Below are 22,282 nucleotides of genomic sequence, written 5' to 3' on the forward strand. Positions count from 1 at the left end.
AGGGAGCTTCTGTTTTCTTCTTCTGCGCTTTGATTAATGGTGTGAGATGATCATTCTGCTTCAAAATAAAAGCACACAAAACGCAACACAAAAAAGACAGCAGATGGTATCTTCTTCTCAGATATAGAGATGCTCCCCTCCTGACTGTAAGATTTGTGTGTAAGTGTGTGTGTTGTGGGCATGTTTGTAAGGAGCGGCGAAGCGGTGGGAGGGTCAATCAGTCATACGTGCAGGAAATGGGGCAATCTGGGACTGGGTGTCAGGGAAATGATGGATTTTAATGCTGTGATTGTAGTTAATGGCTCTTTAAATTAAACTGAGATTAAACGTCTCTCCGTCAGCGCTCGTGTGGGCACCAGGCAAGTCCATCCCTCTCTTCATCCTGTCCTATCTCATCCTCCACGCCATGACACTTTATATCCCCACTTTTGGATGTACAAACTCATAAAGTGCAGATAATCTGAGGCCAATAATTCATAATGTAAAATGCATAAAGTAAAGGAATCAAGCAGCAGCCTGCATGTTTGAAAAATGAAACCAATGCATAAATACAAAAAGAGCAGTTCCTTGAGCCAAAGAAACCTAGTTAGAGTTCATATTAAAATCACAGTTTTTACAGCAGTGTAAAACAGGTTTACAGCCCCTCTTTATACCTCATTTCTCTATTTGGAATAACTGCACGGTTGTTGACTTTTATTCACATATGATGTGCTGTGATTTTATCAGGCCAAGTGTTATAATAAATGTACAACATGGTGGATTTTGACTGACAGCTGTGTGAGGTCAAAGAGGTTTTTAGGAAAGCAGGCTCTGGTTTCAGGGTTACAGACTATATAAAACATAGATTTAGTCTCACAGCTGACACCCATTGCTTCTGTGGACATAATAAGCCCATCACTGGTGGTTGTCTGCTACTAATACTAGTAATAATGACTCAAACGAGCTCTCAATCAACCAGAGACTAGTAAAGAGGCGAAACAGCTGAAATGTACCAAAGTTTTCCAACTCACTCACACTTCTAATTGTGAAAATCTATGTATGACTCTGCCTAGTTTTGAACGAAATGCATCAAAACAAAACTCTTTCTAACTGAGGGTACAAATCAAGAAATGAGACACAGATTAAAACAGTAGGCCGAAAACATGTTTTACCTTCATTGAAACTAAGCATTCTTTACTTAAGACTAATTGGTGATCTATTTGGGTTTGGTAAACTGGTTGTATTGTATAACACTTGAAGTTGCCAGATTTGTTGGTCAGGAGTTTGTATAAGTAGAATTTTGAGCCCTATAAGTAGAGGATATGGAGATCTTGTCATTTTTTTTTAATCAATTGCTGTGCCCGTTGAAGTTTAGCAGCTCACCATTTTTAGGTGTTCTGAGTTAAGCCAGACCCTTAAAAAGTTTCTACACATTTCTCTTGCATGTGGCAAAAAAACAAAACAATTACTTCTTTATTTTGGGGGTCATCACTGTGGATCCCTTCGATATGTGTTGTGTGTTGATTGACACAGTTTAACACCTGTCCTGACGCAGCGCTCCCAAATATTCTGAAAAAAAAATTTATGATATCCCAATGGGTTTGGGGTTTTTTTATTACCTATGCCAAGGAGGTTATGTTTTTGGGAGAGCTTGCTTGTTGTCTGTGAACAACATAACTCAAAAACTTAGAAACTGATCTTGTCGAAATTTTCAGAAAATGTTCAAAATGGGATAAGGGAGAAGTTAATAAATTTTTGAGGTGATCCGTATCACGGTCTGGATCTAGGTTTTTTTAAATGATTCTTTATCATTGTAAGATAGGGCAGTTTTCACCATATGTGTATATGACTCCACGATAAATGATCGGATTGCTTTGCAAAACAATACAAGACAAGGTCACCATAATTTCTGATTTAAAAATTATGATCCAGATTCTGGCAATATTCTGGATACTAAGATCCAGAATATGAAATATGTATATAATATAAATATAACAAATTATTGTACAAACCTGCAACTAACACCGAATTGTAGCAGACAGTCTGCTGAAAGGGAGTATAACATTAAAGTAGGACTAAAGTGTCAGCGATAATCACAATATGCTTGGCGGAGGTTTGCATTGTTTTAAAACTCTGTAATAATTAAAAAGTAAATAACTTATTTGTTTGAGATCACCAAAAGTTTTTAAAGTTAAGTCTATTTTGTGAAGGAAAAAGTGAATTGTTTTATATTTAATTCCAAATGATCTTTTTGTTTTTCTCTATTCTGTTTGGGTCTGTCTGAAACAAACATAATCATCAGATGGTTCAGTAATGCTGCACTGCGAGACTCATCTGCTTTCATTTGCTCCTCTCAAAGTCACAGGATTGGGACAGCGAGTTATAATTGGGCCCATACATCCTGCACAGGCAGTATGGATTAATTCAAGTATGCTAATGTAATTCAATTTGATACAGTTAATCTTGCACTAATGCAGATTGAAGGATGTGAGGCGCAATCAAATACCTCTTAGCCTTTTAATTTGCATCTGAGTTTTTTAAATAAAATTAGTCAATTTGTAATTATGTGACCTGGCCCATAATTAGTTTATTCATCACCACAGTTAACTCCCCATTAGGAGAACCAGAGAGAGGCAGAGAGGAGAGAGGCTGAGAGGAAAGAGACGTATTTATCTATTCAGAATGAGAACACTCACAGCATCAATTTGTCTCATTTAATAAGCAGCTTCACAGTGAATCATGTGCTGCTGCTGGAGAAACATCTTGGACTTGTGATTGGATAATAAACTCGAGGCTGGTGGGATCTGATCAAACAGCTGCTGAAAAGATTTCTGCAGTGTTCACAAACTCAGGTTAAGCTGTGTGTGTGTGTGTGTGTGTGTGTGTGTGTGTGTGTGTGTGTGTGTGTGTGTGTGTGTGTGTGTGTGTGTGTGTGTGTGTGTGTGTGTGTGTGTGTGTGTGTGTGTGTGTGTGTGAGTGTCTGTGTGTGTGTGTTTTATAACTTTCAGCACAAACAGGCTTCAGACTTATACACAGAGGTTTTCTCTGCAACAGGTTCAACGAGGTAAACATAGTCTTATTTTGGTGGTTTACAAGAAAAACGTTATGGCTACATTAAGGATGTTTGATACCACTTTTTTTCAGACTGATACCTGTACGAGTACTCCCACTTGAGTACTCAACGATAGAGAGTACCGATACTGACACTGATACATTAAATTTAAATTCCCAGTGACACATCATTTTGATTTAAGACAGCACAGTCACTCTGCCATTAAGTCCAAAATGAAACACAAACAACTCTCTCTGAGTTTGTAATTTTTTTTATTTTTTCGTTTAATAAATTAGAAAAAGTGCAAAATAAAAACAACAACTGTCAGAGTTTTATTTTTTCACAATAAGCAAAGTGCAATATACAACAGTTTAACAGTTAACTATCCCTGGTTCATTTATGTTGTCTGAACAGGACCTGACACATATTTGCTGTGGTGTCAAACTGCAGCAACTACTGGTGAGGAGGACTTGCTTGACATAGGATTTTTTGCCTTGAGTATCGGCTGCTGTTATCAGCAGCCTTTACAAATAAAGGCTGGTATCAGCCCGATACTTTATGATGACACCAGTACCTGCCCATCCCTAGTCTAAACAATAACGTGTACAACATAGATCTCCATCAGGGTGTATGGATTTTTGCAAATATAAACATAGTAGAGGTGTAAATTTCTCCAGGATGATCCAATCTCATGTTTGAGCTTTATGGTTAATGGATTCTAAACATTTTAGAAAATCTGTCTTTTAAAGTAATGTAATGTGTAAACTGCCTTTCAAAGAGACAAAACACTGTATTTCTTGCACAAACCTACAGTACACACTGAATGCTGTCTGCCTTGAATCTTGGTAATCAGATATAATGGATGCCACAAAGCCATCATTTAAACTGGCACAGGCAGGTCATACGCCTTAGTAACTGAACAGACTATAGGTGTCTTGATAACCAGACTTCACTACATTGTGGCTGAAAATGTATTCAATATTGGGAGCTGCTTGTGCTGTTGATTTCTAATGATAGCACAGGTTTGATCAGGAGGCCTTTGTGAGTAAAATGTGTCATGTTAAATCCACATACTTGTATTGACTTGATCAATTTGCCAATCACACTGTTAGCTAACCAACTCTTCATAACCTCAGCCAAAAAATTTTGAAAAGTCATCGACTGGCTCTCACAAGACTGCTGAAGCCAAGCATTTTAAATTAAAATTGTGTTTATGAAAAATGTTTTCTTAAAAAAGAATCAATAAAATCAGTTTTGAATGGATATTATTTTGTATCCTTTTAATAGCTGCATTTGGTAGCTGTGTAATAAGTGTAATAATTTGGTGGACAGGTCATTATGTAAATTAATCCCCTTAGGGATTCTAATTTGGATCGTAACCTGCTCACTATATATTTAATCACATAGTTCTTATTTGACAAGCTTCTATCACAAATAAAAAAATTTTAAGTCATTTTATCTAAAATAGAATTATTTGCCATGATATGATTTGATGATGCTACAGTTTAAGTAATAGAAAAAAAAACAATTGTGAAATATTTGGAGTTAAACTTTTTGCTGTTCACTTTTATGATTTAATTTGTTTTACTTATATGTTTGTGGGGGTTGTCTTTTTTATCTTTTACTCCCTATTTTGTTATGAATGTATTAGATAATAATGCATTTTTTTATCCTCTCTGCATTCGTGAATGGAAGACCCTGTTAGTTTTTTTTTTCTTCGTATGATTAATATACAGTGAGATTTAAAGGATTTTTAAGCTATCAGGCTTTTTTTTTTAAAAAAAAAGAAAAAAAAAATTGCCTGTGTTGTGTTTGTGAGCATTTTACTATTCTTAAAAAATAATAATAAAGAAAATACTAAATCAAGCATTTTTAGGGCCAATCGGAGCACAAAAGCATAAATTCATACATTTTCCCTCCAAATCTGAATTGTAGTGTAGCTATATTCAGTATCTTTTGAACAACTTTGAACAACAAAATAAATCACAGCAAAACATCTTTCCTGTTATTTGTCTAGGGCCAGTACTGGCATGTTGTGTTTGTAACCATCTGAAATTAACCTGAAGAAATGAGCTGTGGTCAAACTGGCACATAGTGCATAACTTACTATCTCTTCATGTCTATATACAGCCTAATAAAGTCAGATTCTGACTTTTAAACACTAAATTAAGTCTTTTTGTTCTGCAGTGCAAGTGGTCCAGAAAGGGATTCATCAGAACTCGATGGGCCCTGGCTGACTGGTGAGTTGTATTTTTTTTTTTTTATCCTGAAGTGACTCATTCCACATCATCTCTTCTCAAACCTGAATCATTAGGACTGTATCACTGTGATCAGATGAAGCTCAGGCCAAGCTGATCAGGACTCACTCCTCCTGCTGCCTGTGTCTGAACTCTCTGTGGACAGTTTGCTGCAGAAACCAGCAGGGATTTCATTAGACGTAATCACATTAGACAAGCAGTTCCATATGACAGATGACAGAAAACATTACATGCAATTGAACCTGTGTGGGATGAATACAAACGCTGGCTTCCAGTGTGCAGTGCAGGGGATCGGACAGGGGGAGGGGGAGTGAAGGGTGGAAGATGGGGATTGTAATCTAATAGAAGGATGACATGAGAACTAAAGAGCTGAAACGGTAAGCATTTAATAGGGGCATGACGTTTGACAGGAGAAGGGGGGTTTGATGGGGGTGGGGGGTGTAGACGAGGGAGATCAGATCGTAGATAGTCAGAGCTGTACATGTATTCATTTGTTCAGGATGTCACTGCAGAATAAACCTCTTGAGATAAGAGTAATTCCTGTGGGTCAGCCTGCTGAGCACCGTGCTAACAAACAGCTCAGACTGATCGGATCAGCAGGAAGGTGTTCATCACTCTACAGTGAGCCGTCTCACTTCCCCCTGACAGGACAGACTGAAAGGAAGCAAATTAGTGTCTGTGCTATTACAATTAGAAGAATCTTCCTGCATTCATTTTTACAGTTCTACAGTTTTTGGACACTTTTGTTCAAAGTGACGGACGACACAAGCAAGAATTAAGACCGAATGAAAAACCTAGTTAGTACGACAAAGTGCTATAAGTTATTTGGCTGAAGGTGCTGCCATTAAGTGCAGGATTTTTTTTTGATAATGTAGGATAATCTAGCCAACTAACCACTATCAATTGTTGCAACAATATACTTCAACCTTCAACAACATTCAGTAACTAGTGCTGAAAATTCACTAAGAGCTGGGTCTGACACCTTCTGACTCAGTCTACCCCTGAGGACAAAGAGGAGAAGGGTCAGATTAAGGGTTTAAGTGTTCCCAGAACAGATGAGTCTTCAGACATCTCTTAAAGTAGAAAGGGACTCTGTGGATCATATAGAGTTAGGTAATTCATTCCACCATTTGGGCACAACAGAGAAGAAGAGTCTGGCTAGAGATTTAGAGCCGCACTGAGCTGGAAGTACCAGGCGTCTTTTACAAGCAGAGCTTAGTGGGTGAGAAGGAGTGTAGACCTGGATGAGGGACCCCAGGTAGGCAGGAGCTGTTCTTGTTAATGTTTTGTAAGCCAGAAGAAGAGATTTGACGGGTGCTTCCTCCCTTCACGTGAGAATCTTAAGCACATCTCTACTAAAACTGTCATTCTAAGGAGTCCATGTTTGAAGTTTTGCACTAGCTGTTTTGCTTAAAAAAAAAGAAAATCTACGCAGCCAGAAATACAGTTTCATTATATGAGGCCAAACGAAAAGATTAAAACATGCAACCCATTGCCTGCCGTGGCACTTACTCCATAGAGTCAGACCAAAACCTTTTTTTTAATAAAACAGGGAATCAGCGCCGTGTGGAGGCAGTCGTGCTTGGTCGATCTGACGGCGCCCTAACAAACTGTGTCTTAAGTCTGTTTAAATTTGGATCCCATATCAAAACTCTATCACTCTACATCAGCCCTTCTGTTGTCTTTGGTTAGGTTTTAGAAACCTGTGAACGCTCTGGTTGGTTCGGCTCACTCTGACTCTGATTCTCTCCCCACAGTGCCTTCGATCTGGTCAACATCCACCTTTTCCACGATGCTTCCAACTTGATTGCCTGGGAGAAAAGCCCCTCTGTCTACTCTGGGACCAGGCAGAAGGCACTGGGCTACGTTTTAGACAGGTACCGTTCACAACTGGCTTCACTTGTTTACCCTATTTTATTTTTAAACCCACTCTCCTTTGGAAAACCTCACACTCCATCAAACATAGTTTTTATAAAAGACCATATACAAGTAAATGATAAAGCTGGAGGTCACAAAACGTGGTTCACTTGTTAGGAAGAAATGTGTTTAATACAGTGAGGCTGACAGTGTCACCAAGCAGGAGAGTTAGAGGGGCCTGTGAGCTCTGTTCAATCTGTTCTTTTTCCTTTCCTACCCAACCCTTATCCACTTACTTTGCTGGTTTCTACTTTTTCTTTCAACTAACTTCACATTCAGGCATGATATGTAGATCATTCTGCTGTCATTCTGTCGTCATCAATCAGGGTCATTTGTCTGAGATTTTAGTATTCTTAACAACAGCAAGTAGGTCACAAAAGTTCTGTCCAAAATAGTTTAGATTTACATAAACCTGTGATGAATGATGCCATTTTCCTTAAGATGAAACTTGAAAGTGGAGCCTGTTTCTCGAATGATTGTTCTCCCTCCAAGTTGTTTTCAAAATTTCACCCATCACCACTAATTTAATAACGTTTGTTTGGATATTAAGAGCTCATGGTGGAAAAACTCCTTTCAGTTACGCCTCTTTTGTGGAGTGAAAGTGGAGCTGACACCCTGACTGTCTACGCTGCACTTTCTACAAATATCTAACTTTGAAAAAACATTTATCCTCAGATACACTGCAAAAAACTGAAATCTTATCAAGTAATTGTGTCTTATTTTCAGTAGAAAATATATTTTTAGACTTAACATGAGTCACATTCACCTGACCAGTCCAAAAATGACTTGTTTCAAGTCATTTAAAGACAAAAATGAGGTCTGAATTGCTTGTAACAAGTTTAAAAAAATCAGCCAATGGAACAAGAGAAAAGTTATTTGAAGTAAGACATTAATGTAGTTTCAAGCAATTTTTCTGGCAAATTTATCTTATTCTATTGGCAGATTTTTTTTACTTGTTACAAGCAATTCAGACCTCATTTTTGCCTTTAGATAACTTGAAACAAGACATTCTTCTGGATTGATAAGTTGAATGTTGCTCATATCAAGAATAATAAGACAATTTATACTTAAAATAAGACAAAAACACTTGATAAAAATTCAGTTTTTTTTCAGTGTGCTCATTCCTTAATACTTGAGTAGTATCAATACTTCATACTACTTTTTTCGAAGGATTTTTTTTATTTAAGACTTTTTTATAAGCTGGGTTGGAAAAAAGTCAAGATCTTGGATCCCTGGATAAATCCTAAAAACTGACTCACATGTGATGTACATTTTTGGGGAGAAAACATGGCTCCAGATATAGTCTGTAGACATAGTAATCATCAACTTATTACAATGTCTGGTGTTAAAAAAGCAAACTAAAAAGACTGGAAATATCGAAGAACTTCAGTTTAAATCTAATCTGCAACCAAAAATCGGAAAAGAATCGTACTAAGAGAAAAGCACATCGTCCAAGCTGAATACTAAACTCAGAATGAGCAATATTCTCTTGCTCCTAGTGCAACATCACAATGTCAAGTTTTGTCTGAAACACCTTGAACTGTTACCTAAATGTCAGATTGACATGAGTTTGCGTAAAGATATAAATTAATCATATGTAATTACTCTACACAGCTCTCGGACTCTTAAAAAAAGACTCCGTCACCCAGCACTGTGTAAAGCCAGCCTCCATACAACAGGCCAGACACATCCATTCACAGGCCGTGCTCTGATTTATGGGATATCCATTTACAGCAGAGCAGAATGAGAGAGTGCACAGTGTGACCCCTGCTCCTTACCTGAGCATGCTAACACAGAATAAAAGCCTCGCAGCAGGTGACCTCCCATTCAAACTGCATCAGAATGCACCACACGGCTCCCCCTCCGCCCCCACTTTGAATAAGTACATGCACATATGGGTGGCATTCATTATCACCAGGAGCATGAAATATGAGGCTAAAGTATTCTCTACGAGGTCGTATTTCACCTGTGCTTGATTCTTGATTTGATGGAAGAAGGCTCTGCGCTGAAAGGACGGGGAAAGTGTTGAGGAAATGGCAGCTTTTGCATTTTTTATTACCTGGATTTACTGGCATAATGAAGTTTCAAAAGGGCCTTACATTCAAGTGTTTCCTTTGTGTTTTCTCTGCCTCCATCATGCTCTTTCAGTTGATTTATTTTTAAAGGTTCCCTTGTAAACACACCTAAATAGCGGAGATTTAGTTGGGTGTCTGAGGGGGCTGAATAGAAGTGGTGTTGGCTGAGTGGCAGTTTCCACGCTCCCTCTTTCTAAATCCCCTTGTGTTGTGAATGCTAACCCTGTTGTTACTTCTGGGCCATATCATTTAAAGGTTCTCTTTTTGACAGGGGTGGGGATGTGAGACAAGGTGCTGGTGGTGGTGGTGGTATTGGGGGAGGAGGGGGGGCTATATGTTCCTGGTATTCCTTGCTCGGGGCACAGGGGTGGGGTGGAGGTGGCATCGCGCCTCAGTCACTCACTTTGGGGGAAACCGTCGGGCGCAGATCCGGAGCAGCAGAGTGAGAAAAAGCTGGCGGTGCAGAGGGAAGAGAGGAGGAGCACAAAGGGTGCTCGGGCTCTGTAAAGGGCAGTGAATAATGGGTCGGTCTTTTCACAGAGGCTGCTAACCTTTTGGCAGCCACCAGCAAACTCCATTCTCCTCCGCCGATCCTGGAGGACAATGTGCCCGGGCCGCGCTTTGAATGAAGCGCTACCACCAACAGTGTTCCCATTCAGCGGCTGGTTGGGAACCATCTTTTTGGCCATTGTCCTGGCTCTGACTCCTACCCCCAGAAAGCAGAGCAGGAAAAGGGGACAGGGGGAATAACTAAACCCAAACTCCCCCTCCTTCCTTCTCTCTCCTCTCTCCTCTCTGAGCTCTAATCTCTCATTGCTGGATGGAGGAGGAGAGGAGAGGAGGGGGCTGCTGCACCCACCAGCTGAGATCCACAGTGCAGCCGGCACAGGAGCCCTATCACACAGCAGCGCTGGGGACAGAGCGGTGCAGCCACTGGCTTCAAACTTCCACCTTATCTGGGGCCCAGGCTTCATAATGCAGCTTACGGCCCATTGAGAAGACATCTGATAAGCCTTTTCCTCTGCGGCCCTTTTAACTGCTAAACGGTGTTTATCTCCAAAGTGCTTCAAGGCCTCGGGGGAACAATGCTGAGAAGGAGCAGCGTTTAGTCAGCCAGACCTCACTATTGAGTCACATCAAAACAGCTCTGCTCTATAGCCTGCACTGATGTGTGGGCCGCTTCCATGAGAGGAAAGCAGAGCTCTGCTTGAAATGCATCCCCTGCCTGTTTTCCTGTCCTTTGAAAGTGCACATATGTGCTCAGGGCTGCAGAGAGCACTATTTACCTTGTTGACTTGACTGCTGCCTTGATGTAGAGGATCATTGTTTGGCATTTTGGCACAGTTAAAAACATTTAAAACCTCTACAAAACTAAGGTATAATCATTTCTATTGATCTCTTTAGGAAAAATAAGTCAGATACTTTTACACTTGGGACATATTTTCTACAGTTATAGGCGCTCAATAAAGAAAAGGTGGGAGCAGGTCCAAGCAGAGACTAGACTGCTTCAGCTGTAGTTGCTGTAAAATCTCTGAAAACTTAAAGTGCATCCACTATAAGTTTTGTTTTTGTACTAATCTGATTGAAGATTATTAATGTAGTGGTGTGGAAGACCCTTTTTCTGTTAGAGATTACTTTTCAAAGTAATTTAAAAAAGTGTTACTTGTTGAAGTTATTTATTTTTTGCAAACATTTCGTTCAATATAAATTAAAAAAAAAACAAGTCAAAGATCAAAGCAGGTGTTTCCATCCTCTTCAGGGTGAAATTACAGTGTCAATGGAGTCTGGTTGACTTAAACATGAAGTTGGATCACTGACTGTATCTGCTACAATGGGTCATATAAAAGCTCTTTTAATAAGTTTTTTTGGAAGGAACACCAATAACTGTTTTAAAGTTTGCAAAATCCAAGAGATGTGAGTGCCGAAAAATAGACTATTTGACTTTCTCTTGTGAGGCATTTGGGTTCTCTGCAGAAGAAGAAAAACATGGCAACCCAATGAGACCGTGAAATGATAGCATGAGATAAAATCAACAGCCCTTTTTTCTACCTCTTCCTTAAAAAAGATCTCTTTTGTGCATCAGAGTTTGTTTCTCTTTCCAGCCTCCATTCAGAGCGGCTGGTCCGGTTCAGGGGAGAACAGTTTTACATTACAACTGTGAAATCCTGGCATAAAGGAGTCCTTTGTGGCCCGCCATTATTTTCACACAAATATAGTCCATTGTCACAGGGCTGAAGTTAATTTGATCAACATTGGGGACATTTAACTGTTTTGTTCGCTGAAAAGACTTGTTTCATGCTCATTTTCGGGGCATTGAAAAGCAATGATTGGCAGAAAAATAATGTTGCCGTTAACAATTCAAAGCAATTAGTTTCCCATGGGGAGGCAGTGGGCCGCACTGGCCACCACACAGCGATGCTTTGTCATTTTATGGACGGTCATCAGTCAACTGTCAGAGCGTCTCAAAGAGCCCTCCAATCTAAATGTTTCCCTTTAGGCTTTTCCCAGAACAACGGGCTGAAAGAGCAGAGAGAGGCCGGCCGCTTTCCAGCCAATAGACATGTTGAGCTGCAAGAGGGAGGACTGGATAATCACAGGAGATCCTCCATAATGCCAGAATGAATTTATTAAACAGGGCTGTGGGTGCCGGGGTGTGAGGGTGGCTGTAGGTGTGAAAGTATAAGGTTCATGTTTTTTTCACCAACCTCTGGGGATCAAACTCTTTCATATTTTTATTTTAATATTTTCTTCTACAAACAGCTGAAATACGCAAGTTTTGTGTGTGTGTGTGTGTGTGTGTGTGTGTGTGTGTGTGTGTGTGTGTGTGTGTGTGTGTGTGTGTGTGTGTGTGTGTGTGTGTGTGTGTGTGTGTGTGTGTGTGTGTGTGTGTGTGTGTGTGTGTGTGAAATAAACAGGCTAAATGAGCAGAGGGACATTGGGGAAGATTAACCTCTGCTCCTTTAGGCCTCCCAGGGTGAGAAGGCAGTTCAGTGTCACACAGCTTTACACACATACACACACACACACACACACACACACACACACACACACACACACACACACACACACACACACACACACACACACACACACACACACAGGGAGTTTTTTGTAGAATACAGTAAAAAAATGTTTTTAAATAAATAAAATACAACATTTTTTCTACAAATTTCCTTTGAAAACTTCTACATGCAGATTGTTAATTTGTAAGCCTGAGCTCGTCAATTTCTCAAGATTTGTCAGCCTTGCTTCTGTGTTCCCATAGCAACCACAGCCACATGGGCCCTGTGTATCCTGGCAGCTACAGCTGCTCAGAAAGTATGATGCTGGGCACCAAGCTGGGCTCTAACTTAACAAATTTACTGTTTTCATGATTGAAGAAAAGTATCTGGGAATAACATAAAACCTAGTTTCAAAGTTAAATTTTCCGAATGGTTTTACTGCTTATGTAAGCATGATATATGCAGCCTTTCAGAGATGTGTCTTGTTCTCTCTTTATCTGTACTTAAAGTGATATTTCTTTCACTTCTAGTTCTGATATGTAATCCCAGTGATAGCAACACTCCTGAAACTAACTCAAACAGGTCAAATTTCACTTATGTTTTAATGATAAGAATACTCATTTCAGCCCTTCCTCATTCCTGATTTATAGACTACTGCAGCTTTGTAACTTGTCAGATCATTTCCCTTTTACCTAATTTCTGTTATTGATGGATATCTTTTATTTTTTTATTTTTTTGGAGATCAGGTTTTTTTTTTTTTTTGCTGCTATTAAAGTCTCGAAATAAGTGCCACTTTGGCACAGTTCATCTTAGTATATTAAAAAATTGTTTAGGAAAATATGAGTTTACTTAAATATTACCACTCTATGTTTTTAATGCACTAAAAGAGGTGCTGTGAAGCTGGTTGCTGGAATATATTGTCATATCCTGGCTCAGAGGCTATGGCAAATATGTGGAGGACATTAAAGTTAACTGCTATCATAATTACTTATTGTGCATAGGTTAACAATGAAAGAAGAACTTTCAGTCACAGAGTCAGTGTAAACGATCTGGACCAAGCATCTCTGATCAGAAGAGAAGCACAGATGAGTCCAGTTAGAGGAGGGACTTCACAATCTCCAGATGCAGCTCCAGCTGTTTTAATTGCATAATATTACTGTTATTCACTTGGGCTGTAAATATCCATTGGTGTGTTTGTATACTCATTTATTTTCCTGAAATGGCTTCATCCTGTATTGCCAATGAGGTGCTTTATATTTTAATGTATTGACAATCCTGCAAGTGATTAGAGAGAAGATTCTGGCAAAGGGAGGTTTCTGGCTTTGCTCAGCTGATCATTACTTCCACCAAGGAAGTTGTGTTTTTAGGAGAGTTTGTCCGTCAGTTTGTTTGTTTGTTTGTCTGTGAACAACATTACTCAAATAGTAACAAACAGATCTTGATGAAATTTTCAGGAAATGTTTGAAATGGGATAAGGAAGAAGTGATTCAGTTTTGGAGGTGATCTGATCACCGTCTGGATCCAGGATATTTTAAAGGATTCCTTATCATTGTGAGATAGGGCTGTTTTCACCATATGTGTATATAACTCCACAATAAATGGTTGGATTGCTTTGCAAAACAATACAAGAAAAGGCCACCATAATTTCTGACAGATGTAAAAGTATGATCCAGATCCTGGCAATACTCTGGATACTAAGATCTGGAATATGAAATATGTACTGGGTCATTATAATTTTCAACACTGTCAGGTACCAAATTATGGTACAAACCTGCAACTAACACCAAATTGTAGCAGACAGTCTGCTGAAAGGGAGTATAACATTAAAGTAGGACTAAAGTGTTGGTGACAATCACAATATGCTTGGTGGAGGTCTGTGCTCTCTGAGTGCTTTCCTAGTTCTTTTTTGAGTTTAGTTCATCAGGTGTTCAGATTAAAAATGTCAATTTTAATGTAAAAAAAATTAACCTTCATGCAGATTCTATTCAGCTGACACCTCTTCCTCTCTTTTTTTTAACCCTTGTATTCTGCTAGTCAGAGGGATGGTATTTAAATCTTTGTAACGTCTCAGCTTCAGTATGAAAGTCACAGAGGCTTGATAGTGGGACCACTGCAGTGCCAGTATCAGTGACACAAGCAAGTTAAGGACCCCTGTGAGCCAGCTTAGGGGAAAACATATCTTGGAAGTACAACGGCGTAATGACAGCTCTGTTTTGGACTTGCAGTATGAAAAGCGTTGATATCTCACACATTGGCCCCACCTTCAGGAACTCCTCCCTTAGTGCTCTTAGCTCTCACTGACTTATCCGTTAACCTCTGCGTGACCGCAGCAGTGTCCCCGCTCCCCTTCAGCGCCGTCTTTCCAGCGTGGTCTTCTTGCTAGGGTGGGCGTCACTGAGGAGCTCGGTGCTAACGGAGGGACCAGGGAAAGGCTGTCCTGCAGTGTCAAAGGTCCTGTCAGGGGCCGTCCCCTACCCATTCACACAAACGTCACCCAGCACATTCTTCACAATGTTAACATTCTCCCAAATTCTCAACATTTACTTACAATGGACGACTGCGCTCAGCCAGGCCATTGTGTGCTGAGTCCAGTCTGAACGGTCAACTTATGGTAAGTCATCTTGTCAATATAATCATGACATGGCCCCCCGTTTCACCCTCATAATCTCATATTGACTGTCTATTATGGCTCAGTTTGGCTGTCAATCACTGTGTGTAATCTGGAGAGGAGTCAGGGAGGGATTGAGGCCTCTGTGGAGGAGACACATTGAGGAGCAGGCAGGTGTTTCAGTCATTCTGTGAGAATCAGATGTTTTATCTGCAGGTGCAAGATGTTGGAGTCTTGGGAAAAAGCTTAACTTGGGAATTTTTTTCAGGCGTGTGATTAATTTCTCCTTTGGGGGTACTTTGCAGACATCTCAGAGATTATGATTGGCAAAAGAATTTCAACACGTAGTCGTCAACTGAAGAGCTAAATGACAAAATCTAATCAAAAGTTGAATCCACATCAGGTTGGTGTTCGGATCTCTGTACTGGCTTGATTGATTACTTATTGATTTTTTCCATTTTCTTCTTTAAAAACCAAGAAAGAGAGAAGTATTTTCAATGAATCTCCAAGTCACAGACTGTACAGAAAGTGCACCAAAACCCTCTTCATATCTGGCTCTTTTATCCACTTCTTCGTTGCTTTGTCTTTCTTCCCTGGTCTGCTACAGTTTTTCTTGATGTACTTTTACTTTTTTAATGATATTTAACTTGTGAAGCAAACATCACTTCTTGACTTCCCATAAAAGCACTTTAAACCACTTTAAAGGGATGAATTTGCGCTAAACAACATTTTCGTAACTTGCCGTCATTAGGAGCTGAATGAGATGTTTGCTGTGTTTGTGTGTGAGAAATGAGAAGGAGAGAATGTGCTGCACTGGCTTTGTGCGGGTGGTTTAAGGAGCCTGGGAGCAGAGTCGGGGGCCATGTTATAAATTAGCGTCTGACCCTTGTCTTTGTGTGGCCCCTGAGGAAGGCCTAAGGAAGGCCCGGCTCAAACCCCAGTGAGAACGGCCCCTGTAAGAGCCTCTTTCAGGGTGTCACTGTGCGATGAATGTGCCAGCAGAAGCATGTTTATAGACTGTGTAAAGGAGTGCGTCTTTGTGGGAGAATGTCACTGACACTGTTACAGTTTGCTTGAATGAACTGTGATGACGAGGCTAATGGGGCCCCCCGCCTAGGGTGAGGGTCAGCGTGGGGGGGCTCCCATGCACGGGACCCCCCACCCTCAGGCTCTTTTCACACTCAGTAGCTGTAGCTAATGTTGCAATTCTTCGTTTCCCCCGACAAAGGCCAAGAAAAAAGTCAACTTTCACACCCGCGGGTCACCATGAGTGCTTTAGGAAACGATCGTGTAAACAGAGTGTTACCTTCTGACCTGAGGCTGATACCTTAGAGCAGCAGACAAAGCAGCCACCCTGAGGGTATTAGACATGGCTGTTAGGGGGATAAAGCTGCTGGATGAAGAGGAGGAAGACCTCAATACTCTGGAGGAGCCCACAGAGAGGAGAATTCCACTGCTTCTCATCGTCCTTAACTTTCCTCCACACGTAGCATGCCTCCAGCTCTCTGACAGTCCTTCCTCACTCCTGTTCTGTCCTATAACTTTTTTTAAATCCCAATTTTTATTCGGATGTTTTTCATTATAGATGTAAACTTTGTTGGATTTTATTCTGCCGGCTTTTACTATCTTTCCACAACAGCTTTAGTGCTAAACTCTCTGTCAGCACAGGGAGTTCCCACGCCCGTAACAACTGTAGTGACGCCTGTGTGCATCTAGTTTACTGCCCTCTGTTAGAGCCCAGTGAATAAAGTGGCCACTAACACTGTTTGAATAGAGACAAGTCTCTTAGCACCAGGGTGTCAGGTCATTTATGACATCAGTGCCACTCATAGACTACGACAGTGACTCTAGTTATAAAGCTTTGAGTCAGGTATTTTCTGTTATTAGTTTTTCTTGTTTGGCTTACCTCTTGTGTATCGTCTATTTGACCTTAAATGGGACCACATTGTCAAAATGACCATCATGCTGTATTGGCAAGGACCTAAAGAAACGATTGTGACCTTAACCTCTTATAAAAAATGTCGACAGACCCCACAAATAAACTGAGAAGTAACCTTGTTTTCTCATGGACTTCTACACACTCAGACTTCTGTCTACAACAAGATATGTTCCCCCTACTGGATTTAAGAAAAAATCATTTTAAAAACCTTCTACATGGGCTTTAATTCTGAAAAAAAGCAGCTACTTCACTTTTTAATATACACAGCTTAAGGTCCCAGTGGAGAAAGAAACAGCTACACGCATCACCTCAAAAGTAAAGGTGTGATTATTTGAGTCAGTATTAAAAACAGGATTATTCAACGTTAGCACCAGTGAATCTGATGAGGGGACCGGCTGGTAATCTGCAGGGATAACCCGATCTAGTATCACAGGTTTGATCTGATACAGACTCAGAAACTTAGATCAGACATTGGTGACAAAAGTCTCAGTTCAGTGCCAAATAACCATGTGCAGCTGTTACATCATCAACACCAGTAGTTCTATCCATTTGTGCTGAGCAGAGCTGAAGTTTTATGAAGATAACTCCAGTACCTCAGTGGTTTGAGGGTGTTTCACACTTGTTGCACCAACAACTCAAACAACAGCGTGCAAGGCAAAATTTTATTCCTCTATTATCCACTGCTGAGGTTTCCAAATGGATTGTAATTCCTTGCGACATTGGAGATTTACTCACCGCACATGGACACATCTATAACCCCATAACATGATGATATAGTTTGTGTGTAAACCAAAATTAAAATAAATACAGTATATATTTTAAAGTTTGAAAAGTGTTACGTTGCCAAAATGCAATGCTCACTCGAGGGATGGGTACCGAATTATTCCGTCCGAATTCACAGAGTACCAATTCACATAGCAACAAAGGTACCATATTTAGGTACCTAAATGTGTCCTTGTGACTGTGATAGAGTGGAAGAGTAGGCGATTTTCCATGCTGGACATGAACACAGCATTGCAAGTTTATAATGAAGAATAAGTATGTTAAGCTGAAAAAAAAAGTATTATATTATTATTATTATTAAACAAAGTGACATTTTTCACCAGAAAAACATAAAAAATAGTACTGAAAATTGGTACCGTTGAGTCCTGGTACTGATTGCCAGGTACCGGGCATTTGTACCGTATTGTTGCAGATGTAAAAGGTACTCATACCTAGCTCACTCTCATCCTTATATTAGGTAATAACAATTGGTAAATTGAAACTGAACTTAAAAAATTTTGATACCAAAGCCAAGATATTGGAATTAGGGCTTAAGAAGTTGGATTGGTTAACTGAATCACTGGCAATCTGACATGTAAGGCAAATATCAGGTTAGATTGCGCACCTTTAGGATTGTTTCAGCTGCCAATTTCTTCTCTGAGGAGAATATAAGTATTTGAAACAGAAGAGGGTATCTGCAGGTTTTGGCATTATCCGTAAGTTCAGCCAGTCGAATCAGAGAACTGCAGTACTACTAAGAATTAACCATCCTCTACCTCCTCCACCCTAGCAAAATTAAACATCAGAGATGTCAGAGTAACACCAGAAACAGAAAACCTAAAGGGGTTAATAGTTTGGCTTAAGCTGTGTGTTAAGTGTAAAATTATGTACATTAAATAACATTTGGGTTATTCTGAAACCAATGAGTGTGTTAATGTCGATACAAAACATACCAGTTTTATGATTACACGTCAAGCTTTCCTTTATTACCTCCACCAAGGAGGTAATGTTTTTGGGAGAGTTCGTTTTGTCAACGTAACTCAAAAAGTAACAAAAGTATCTTAATGAAATTTTAAGGAAATGTTCAAAATGGAATAAGGAAGAAATGATAAATTTTTGGAGGTGATCTGGATCACTGTCTGGATCCAGGATTTTTTTTAAAGGATTCTTTATCATTGTGAGATAGGGCTGTTGTCACTATGTGTATATAACTCCACCATAAATGGTCAGATTGCTTTGCAAAACAATACAAGACAAAGTCACCATAATTTCTGACAGATGTAAAAGTATGATCCAGATCCTGGCAATATTCTGGATACTAAGATCTGGATAAGAAAAATTTTTAACACTTTCGGGTAACAAAATATCATACAAACCTGCAACTAACAGGAATTTGTAGCAGACACTCTGCTCAAAGGGAGTATAACATTAAAGTAGGACTAAAGTGTTGGTGACAATCACAGTATGCTTGGTGAAGTTCTGTGCTCTCTGAGTGCTTTTCTAGTTTCATCATATTCTCAGCTGATATTTGTAAAGACGGATCATTTCCTTTGTTAATCCCCATCTTTGTGCTGAGAATCCTTAGGGATATTAAGATGATTTAGTTTATGTTTGATATAATGAGATGTCAGAGTTACACGTTCTCTATTTAATATAATAGCAGTGTTCCCGCCTCCTTACTCCAGTCACCTTCCCCTCCGTGCGGCTCCTCGTCTCCGCCTCACACAGAAGAAGTGTTCATGCTTTACGACAGACCCACCACTAAGAAGAGGCTCCTTCCCTCTTTACGGCCTCATAAATATATTGTTATCAGGCCCTGGAAGTCCTCGGCGAGATTTATCCGCGCGGTTAGTGGAGATAGCGAGCCAAGCATCCTGAATCATTAATTACACAAGAGGCTGCACTGCGTCCACCTTAATATCCTATCTGTGCTCTGTGGAGGAGCTACTTTGAAGTGGGTGATGAGGAAGAGGAGTTAATTATTTTTCACTTAGAGGCCTTTTTTTAAGAAGAGGGATGCTTTAGAGATTTGGAAGAAGTCCACGACAGAGAGGATGTATATTCTATGAATCCTCTGACAGGTGACTCAATTTTTACCATTCAGATACCCCCAGAGACTTTCAGAGCACAAAATTAGAGTAGATGCATCTTTTTGACTCAATTGGACTCCAAATAAATCCAAATTTTCTGTTAATTTACATTTAAATGACCATCAACCAGTAAAACAATGTTATTAATCTCCTCAGAGGCTGTTGGAGCAACACTGCTGTGTGCAAACAACAGATAACTTATGCAAAGTAAATGCTTTAAGTTGAGTAGTGTTTTACAGAAATACTTACCCCAGGATTATGACAGGAATATTGCAGATCATTCAGTAGCTTACAGGGTTATTTTTTGAGATTTAGACCACTGCTGATTTTAAATGCAGGTCAAACTGAATAAAACACAGAAGATTTACTAAAGGAACATACCCAGGAGATGTGCACGGCTGTGGATTGCATAGACAGCAGAGGTGTCAGAGGTATTAACATCCATTACTCAAGTAGAAATATAGATACTAGGGTTTAAAAACGACTTTCGTAGAAGTTTAAGTATCAACTCAAGCTTTTTACTTAAGTAGAAGTGTAAAAGTACTGGTTTCAAAGCTACTTAAAGTATAAAAGTAAAAAGCTTAGGATGTGCCACAGAGGAATGTAGTTCATATAGTTCAGTGGTTCTCAAATGGGGGTACGCAAGATTCAAAGATGTATTCGTATACCAATCAAGCAAAATTTATTTATCACAATTTATTTAATCAATGTTTGAATCCAATATAAGTTTAAGTTTATAAATTTAAGACTATATCCAATAGACACTAAGAGTACGGTGCTGTGTTCTATTTTTTTTTCAATCCAAAACTGCTTTGTGTTTGTTAGGGGGTACTTGGCGGAATAAATAGCATCATAGGGGTACATCACTGAAAAAAGTTTGAGAACCACTGATACAGTTCATGTCCCCTCCTGAGTCTCTGCCACAAACATTATTTTACTATGCTACATACGTCCGTTATGTCGTTGCTGTCGTAATTTGTGTCATGTGCAGGTGTGATGTATCGCATACAAATCAATACGGCATTGGAATGGTATTATGTGTATACATCTCATCCATCCACAACCAAATTCATTGTTTCCTGACTATGCAATTTCAGCGATTTAAGGGTTTGTTTTTACTTTTTTGGTGTGTCATTTTAAACAATGACAAGCTGGAATGAAACAGGGGTAGCAAGGCTATTTTTAATTGTACGGAGTGGAAAGTACAGATGTTTGCCTGAGATGGTGAAGAGTAGAAGTAAAAAGTTGGCTAAAAAATAATTACTCAAGTAAAATATAGATACCCCAAATTTTTACTTAAGTTAGGTAACAAAGTTTTTTTACTTAGTTACTTGACACCTCTGGTGGTCAGAACCATTCTCAACCTTTGGGAAAACTCCAAAATAATCCCAGGTGAAGGATGTAAGTGCAACTTTATGTGACTTTATGCTACAGTATTAACCAAAAACTTGGAAAGAATGAACTGAAAAACTCAAGGAGCACAAAGACTCTGTTCTCACATCACCTCTATCAGTATCACACAGATTTCTTTCTTGTTAACTTACAGGGTGGCATCCTTTGAATGACCGCTTTAAAATAAAAAAAAAGTTTGCTTTTTCATCACGCAGCCTCTTCATGTTTAAGTGTGTGTGTGTTGTATAAACGAACTCTGAAGGCAGTTTAGTGCTGTGAAAAGGAAGAGCTCAGAGAGTATCTCCAGGGTTGATCTCTGCAGGATTTGGATGACTTACTATCTCTTTGATCAGCTCAGTAAAGTGAATTTTCTTTGCCATCAAAGCACATCATCAAAGGATATTTCTTGATCTAATAATGGAGTCAGCTGAAAATTAACTGTCTAAATGTATTTCCTTAAAACACACGCAGAGCTACATCCTATCTGACCAGTTTTCAAGCCTTTTGCTTGTGTTCATAGTTTAACAGAACAAAGTGATAAAACATGTTCATATTTAACCATCAGCTTCACCATGTATAGTATTATTTATAAAGTATAAAGGCTGTGCAGACGCCTCCCATTTATAATTTTAAAAACTAGAGTAAGGTGAGTTATAGATTTAAGTCTGGTCTTTACATCCACACACATGACTGTGCAAATTCAGCAAATGAAGACGTGTCAAAAAGCTTCAAGGAACCCCAGAAAAGTTGAAAATGTTTGAGTCACAGTGATCAGACCAGCAGGTGGTGCTGTGGCCCTCGTAAACTAAATACCCTGGGGTCAGGGGCATCACCACATGAAGGCTTCAAAAGACCCTGACAGCTGATAATTTGTGTATATGTGTGTCTTTTCAAAATAAAAGTCTTTATAGGAGTTTCAATAACCATTTTCTCTTGTCGTGTTTGTTTTTCAGGATCACAGACCAGCGGTTTGAGAAGTTGCCATATTTTGTGTTTGGGGACTTCAACTTCAGGCTGGACTCCAAGCAGGTTATTGAGGTAAGGTAACTTTTTGTTTCTTCCATTTTCTTTCTTACACTTGGAGTCTGTGTAAGTATATTTAAAAAAAAAGGTTAAGTAGATTATTTAAACCAGCACATACTAAAAAGATAAGCTGCTGAAAAATGACTCAAGGCTGTTGCACTGATAAAAGTACATCCATTTAGAGG

At 39.4% G+C, this 22,282-nt stretch overlaps 1 protein-coding gene across 2 annotated transcripts in view; it reads left to right on the forward strand.

Moving 5' to 3' along the window:
- Window positions 1–22,282, forward strand: part of inpp5a (inositol polyphosphate-5-phosphatase A) — a 233,466-nt gene that overhangs the window by 142,424 nt on the left and 68,760 nt on the right. For both annotated transcript variants that reach the window (XM_074675858.1, XM_074675857.1), the window contains exons 7-9: window positions 5,219–5,271; window positions 7,047–7,166; window positions 22,028–22,112. In XM_074675858.1, coding sequence (XP_074531959.1) covers window positions 5,219–5,271; window positions 7,047–7,166; window positions 22,028–22,112 — 258 coding nt within the window. The remainder of the gene's footprint in view (window positions 1–5,218; window positions 5,272–7,046; window positions 7,167–22,027; window positions 22,113–22,282) is intronic.

This window comes from Halichoeres trimaculatus, unplaced genomic scaffold (assembly GCF_033239565.1).
Source record: "Halichoeres trimaculatus isolate MK-OKI-2021-1 unplaced genomic scaffold, fHalTri1.1 fHalTri1_scaffold_8, whole genome shotgun sequence".
Lineage (NCBI taxonomy): Eukaryota > Metazoa > Chordata > Actinopteri > Labriformes > Labridae > Halichoeres > Halichoeres trimaculatus.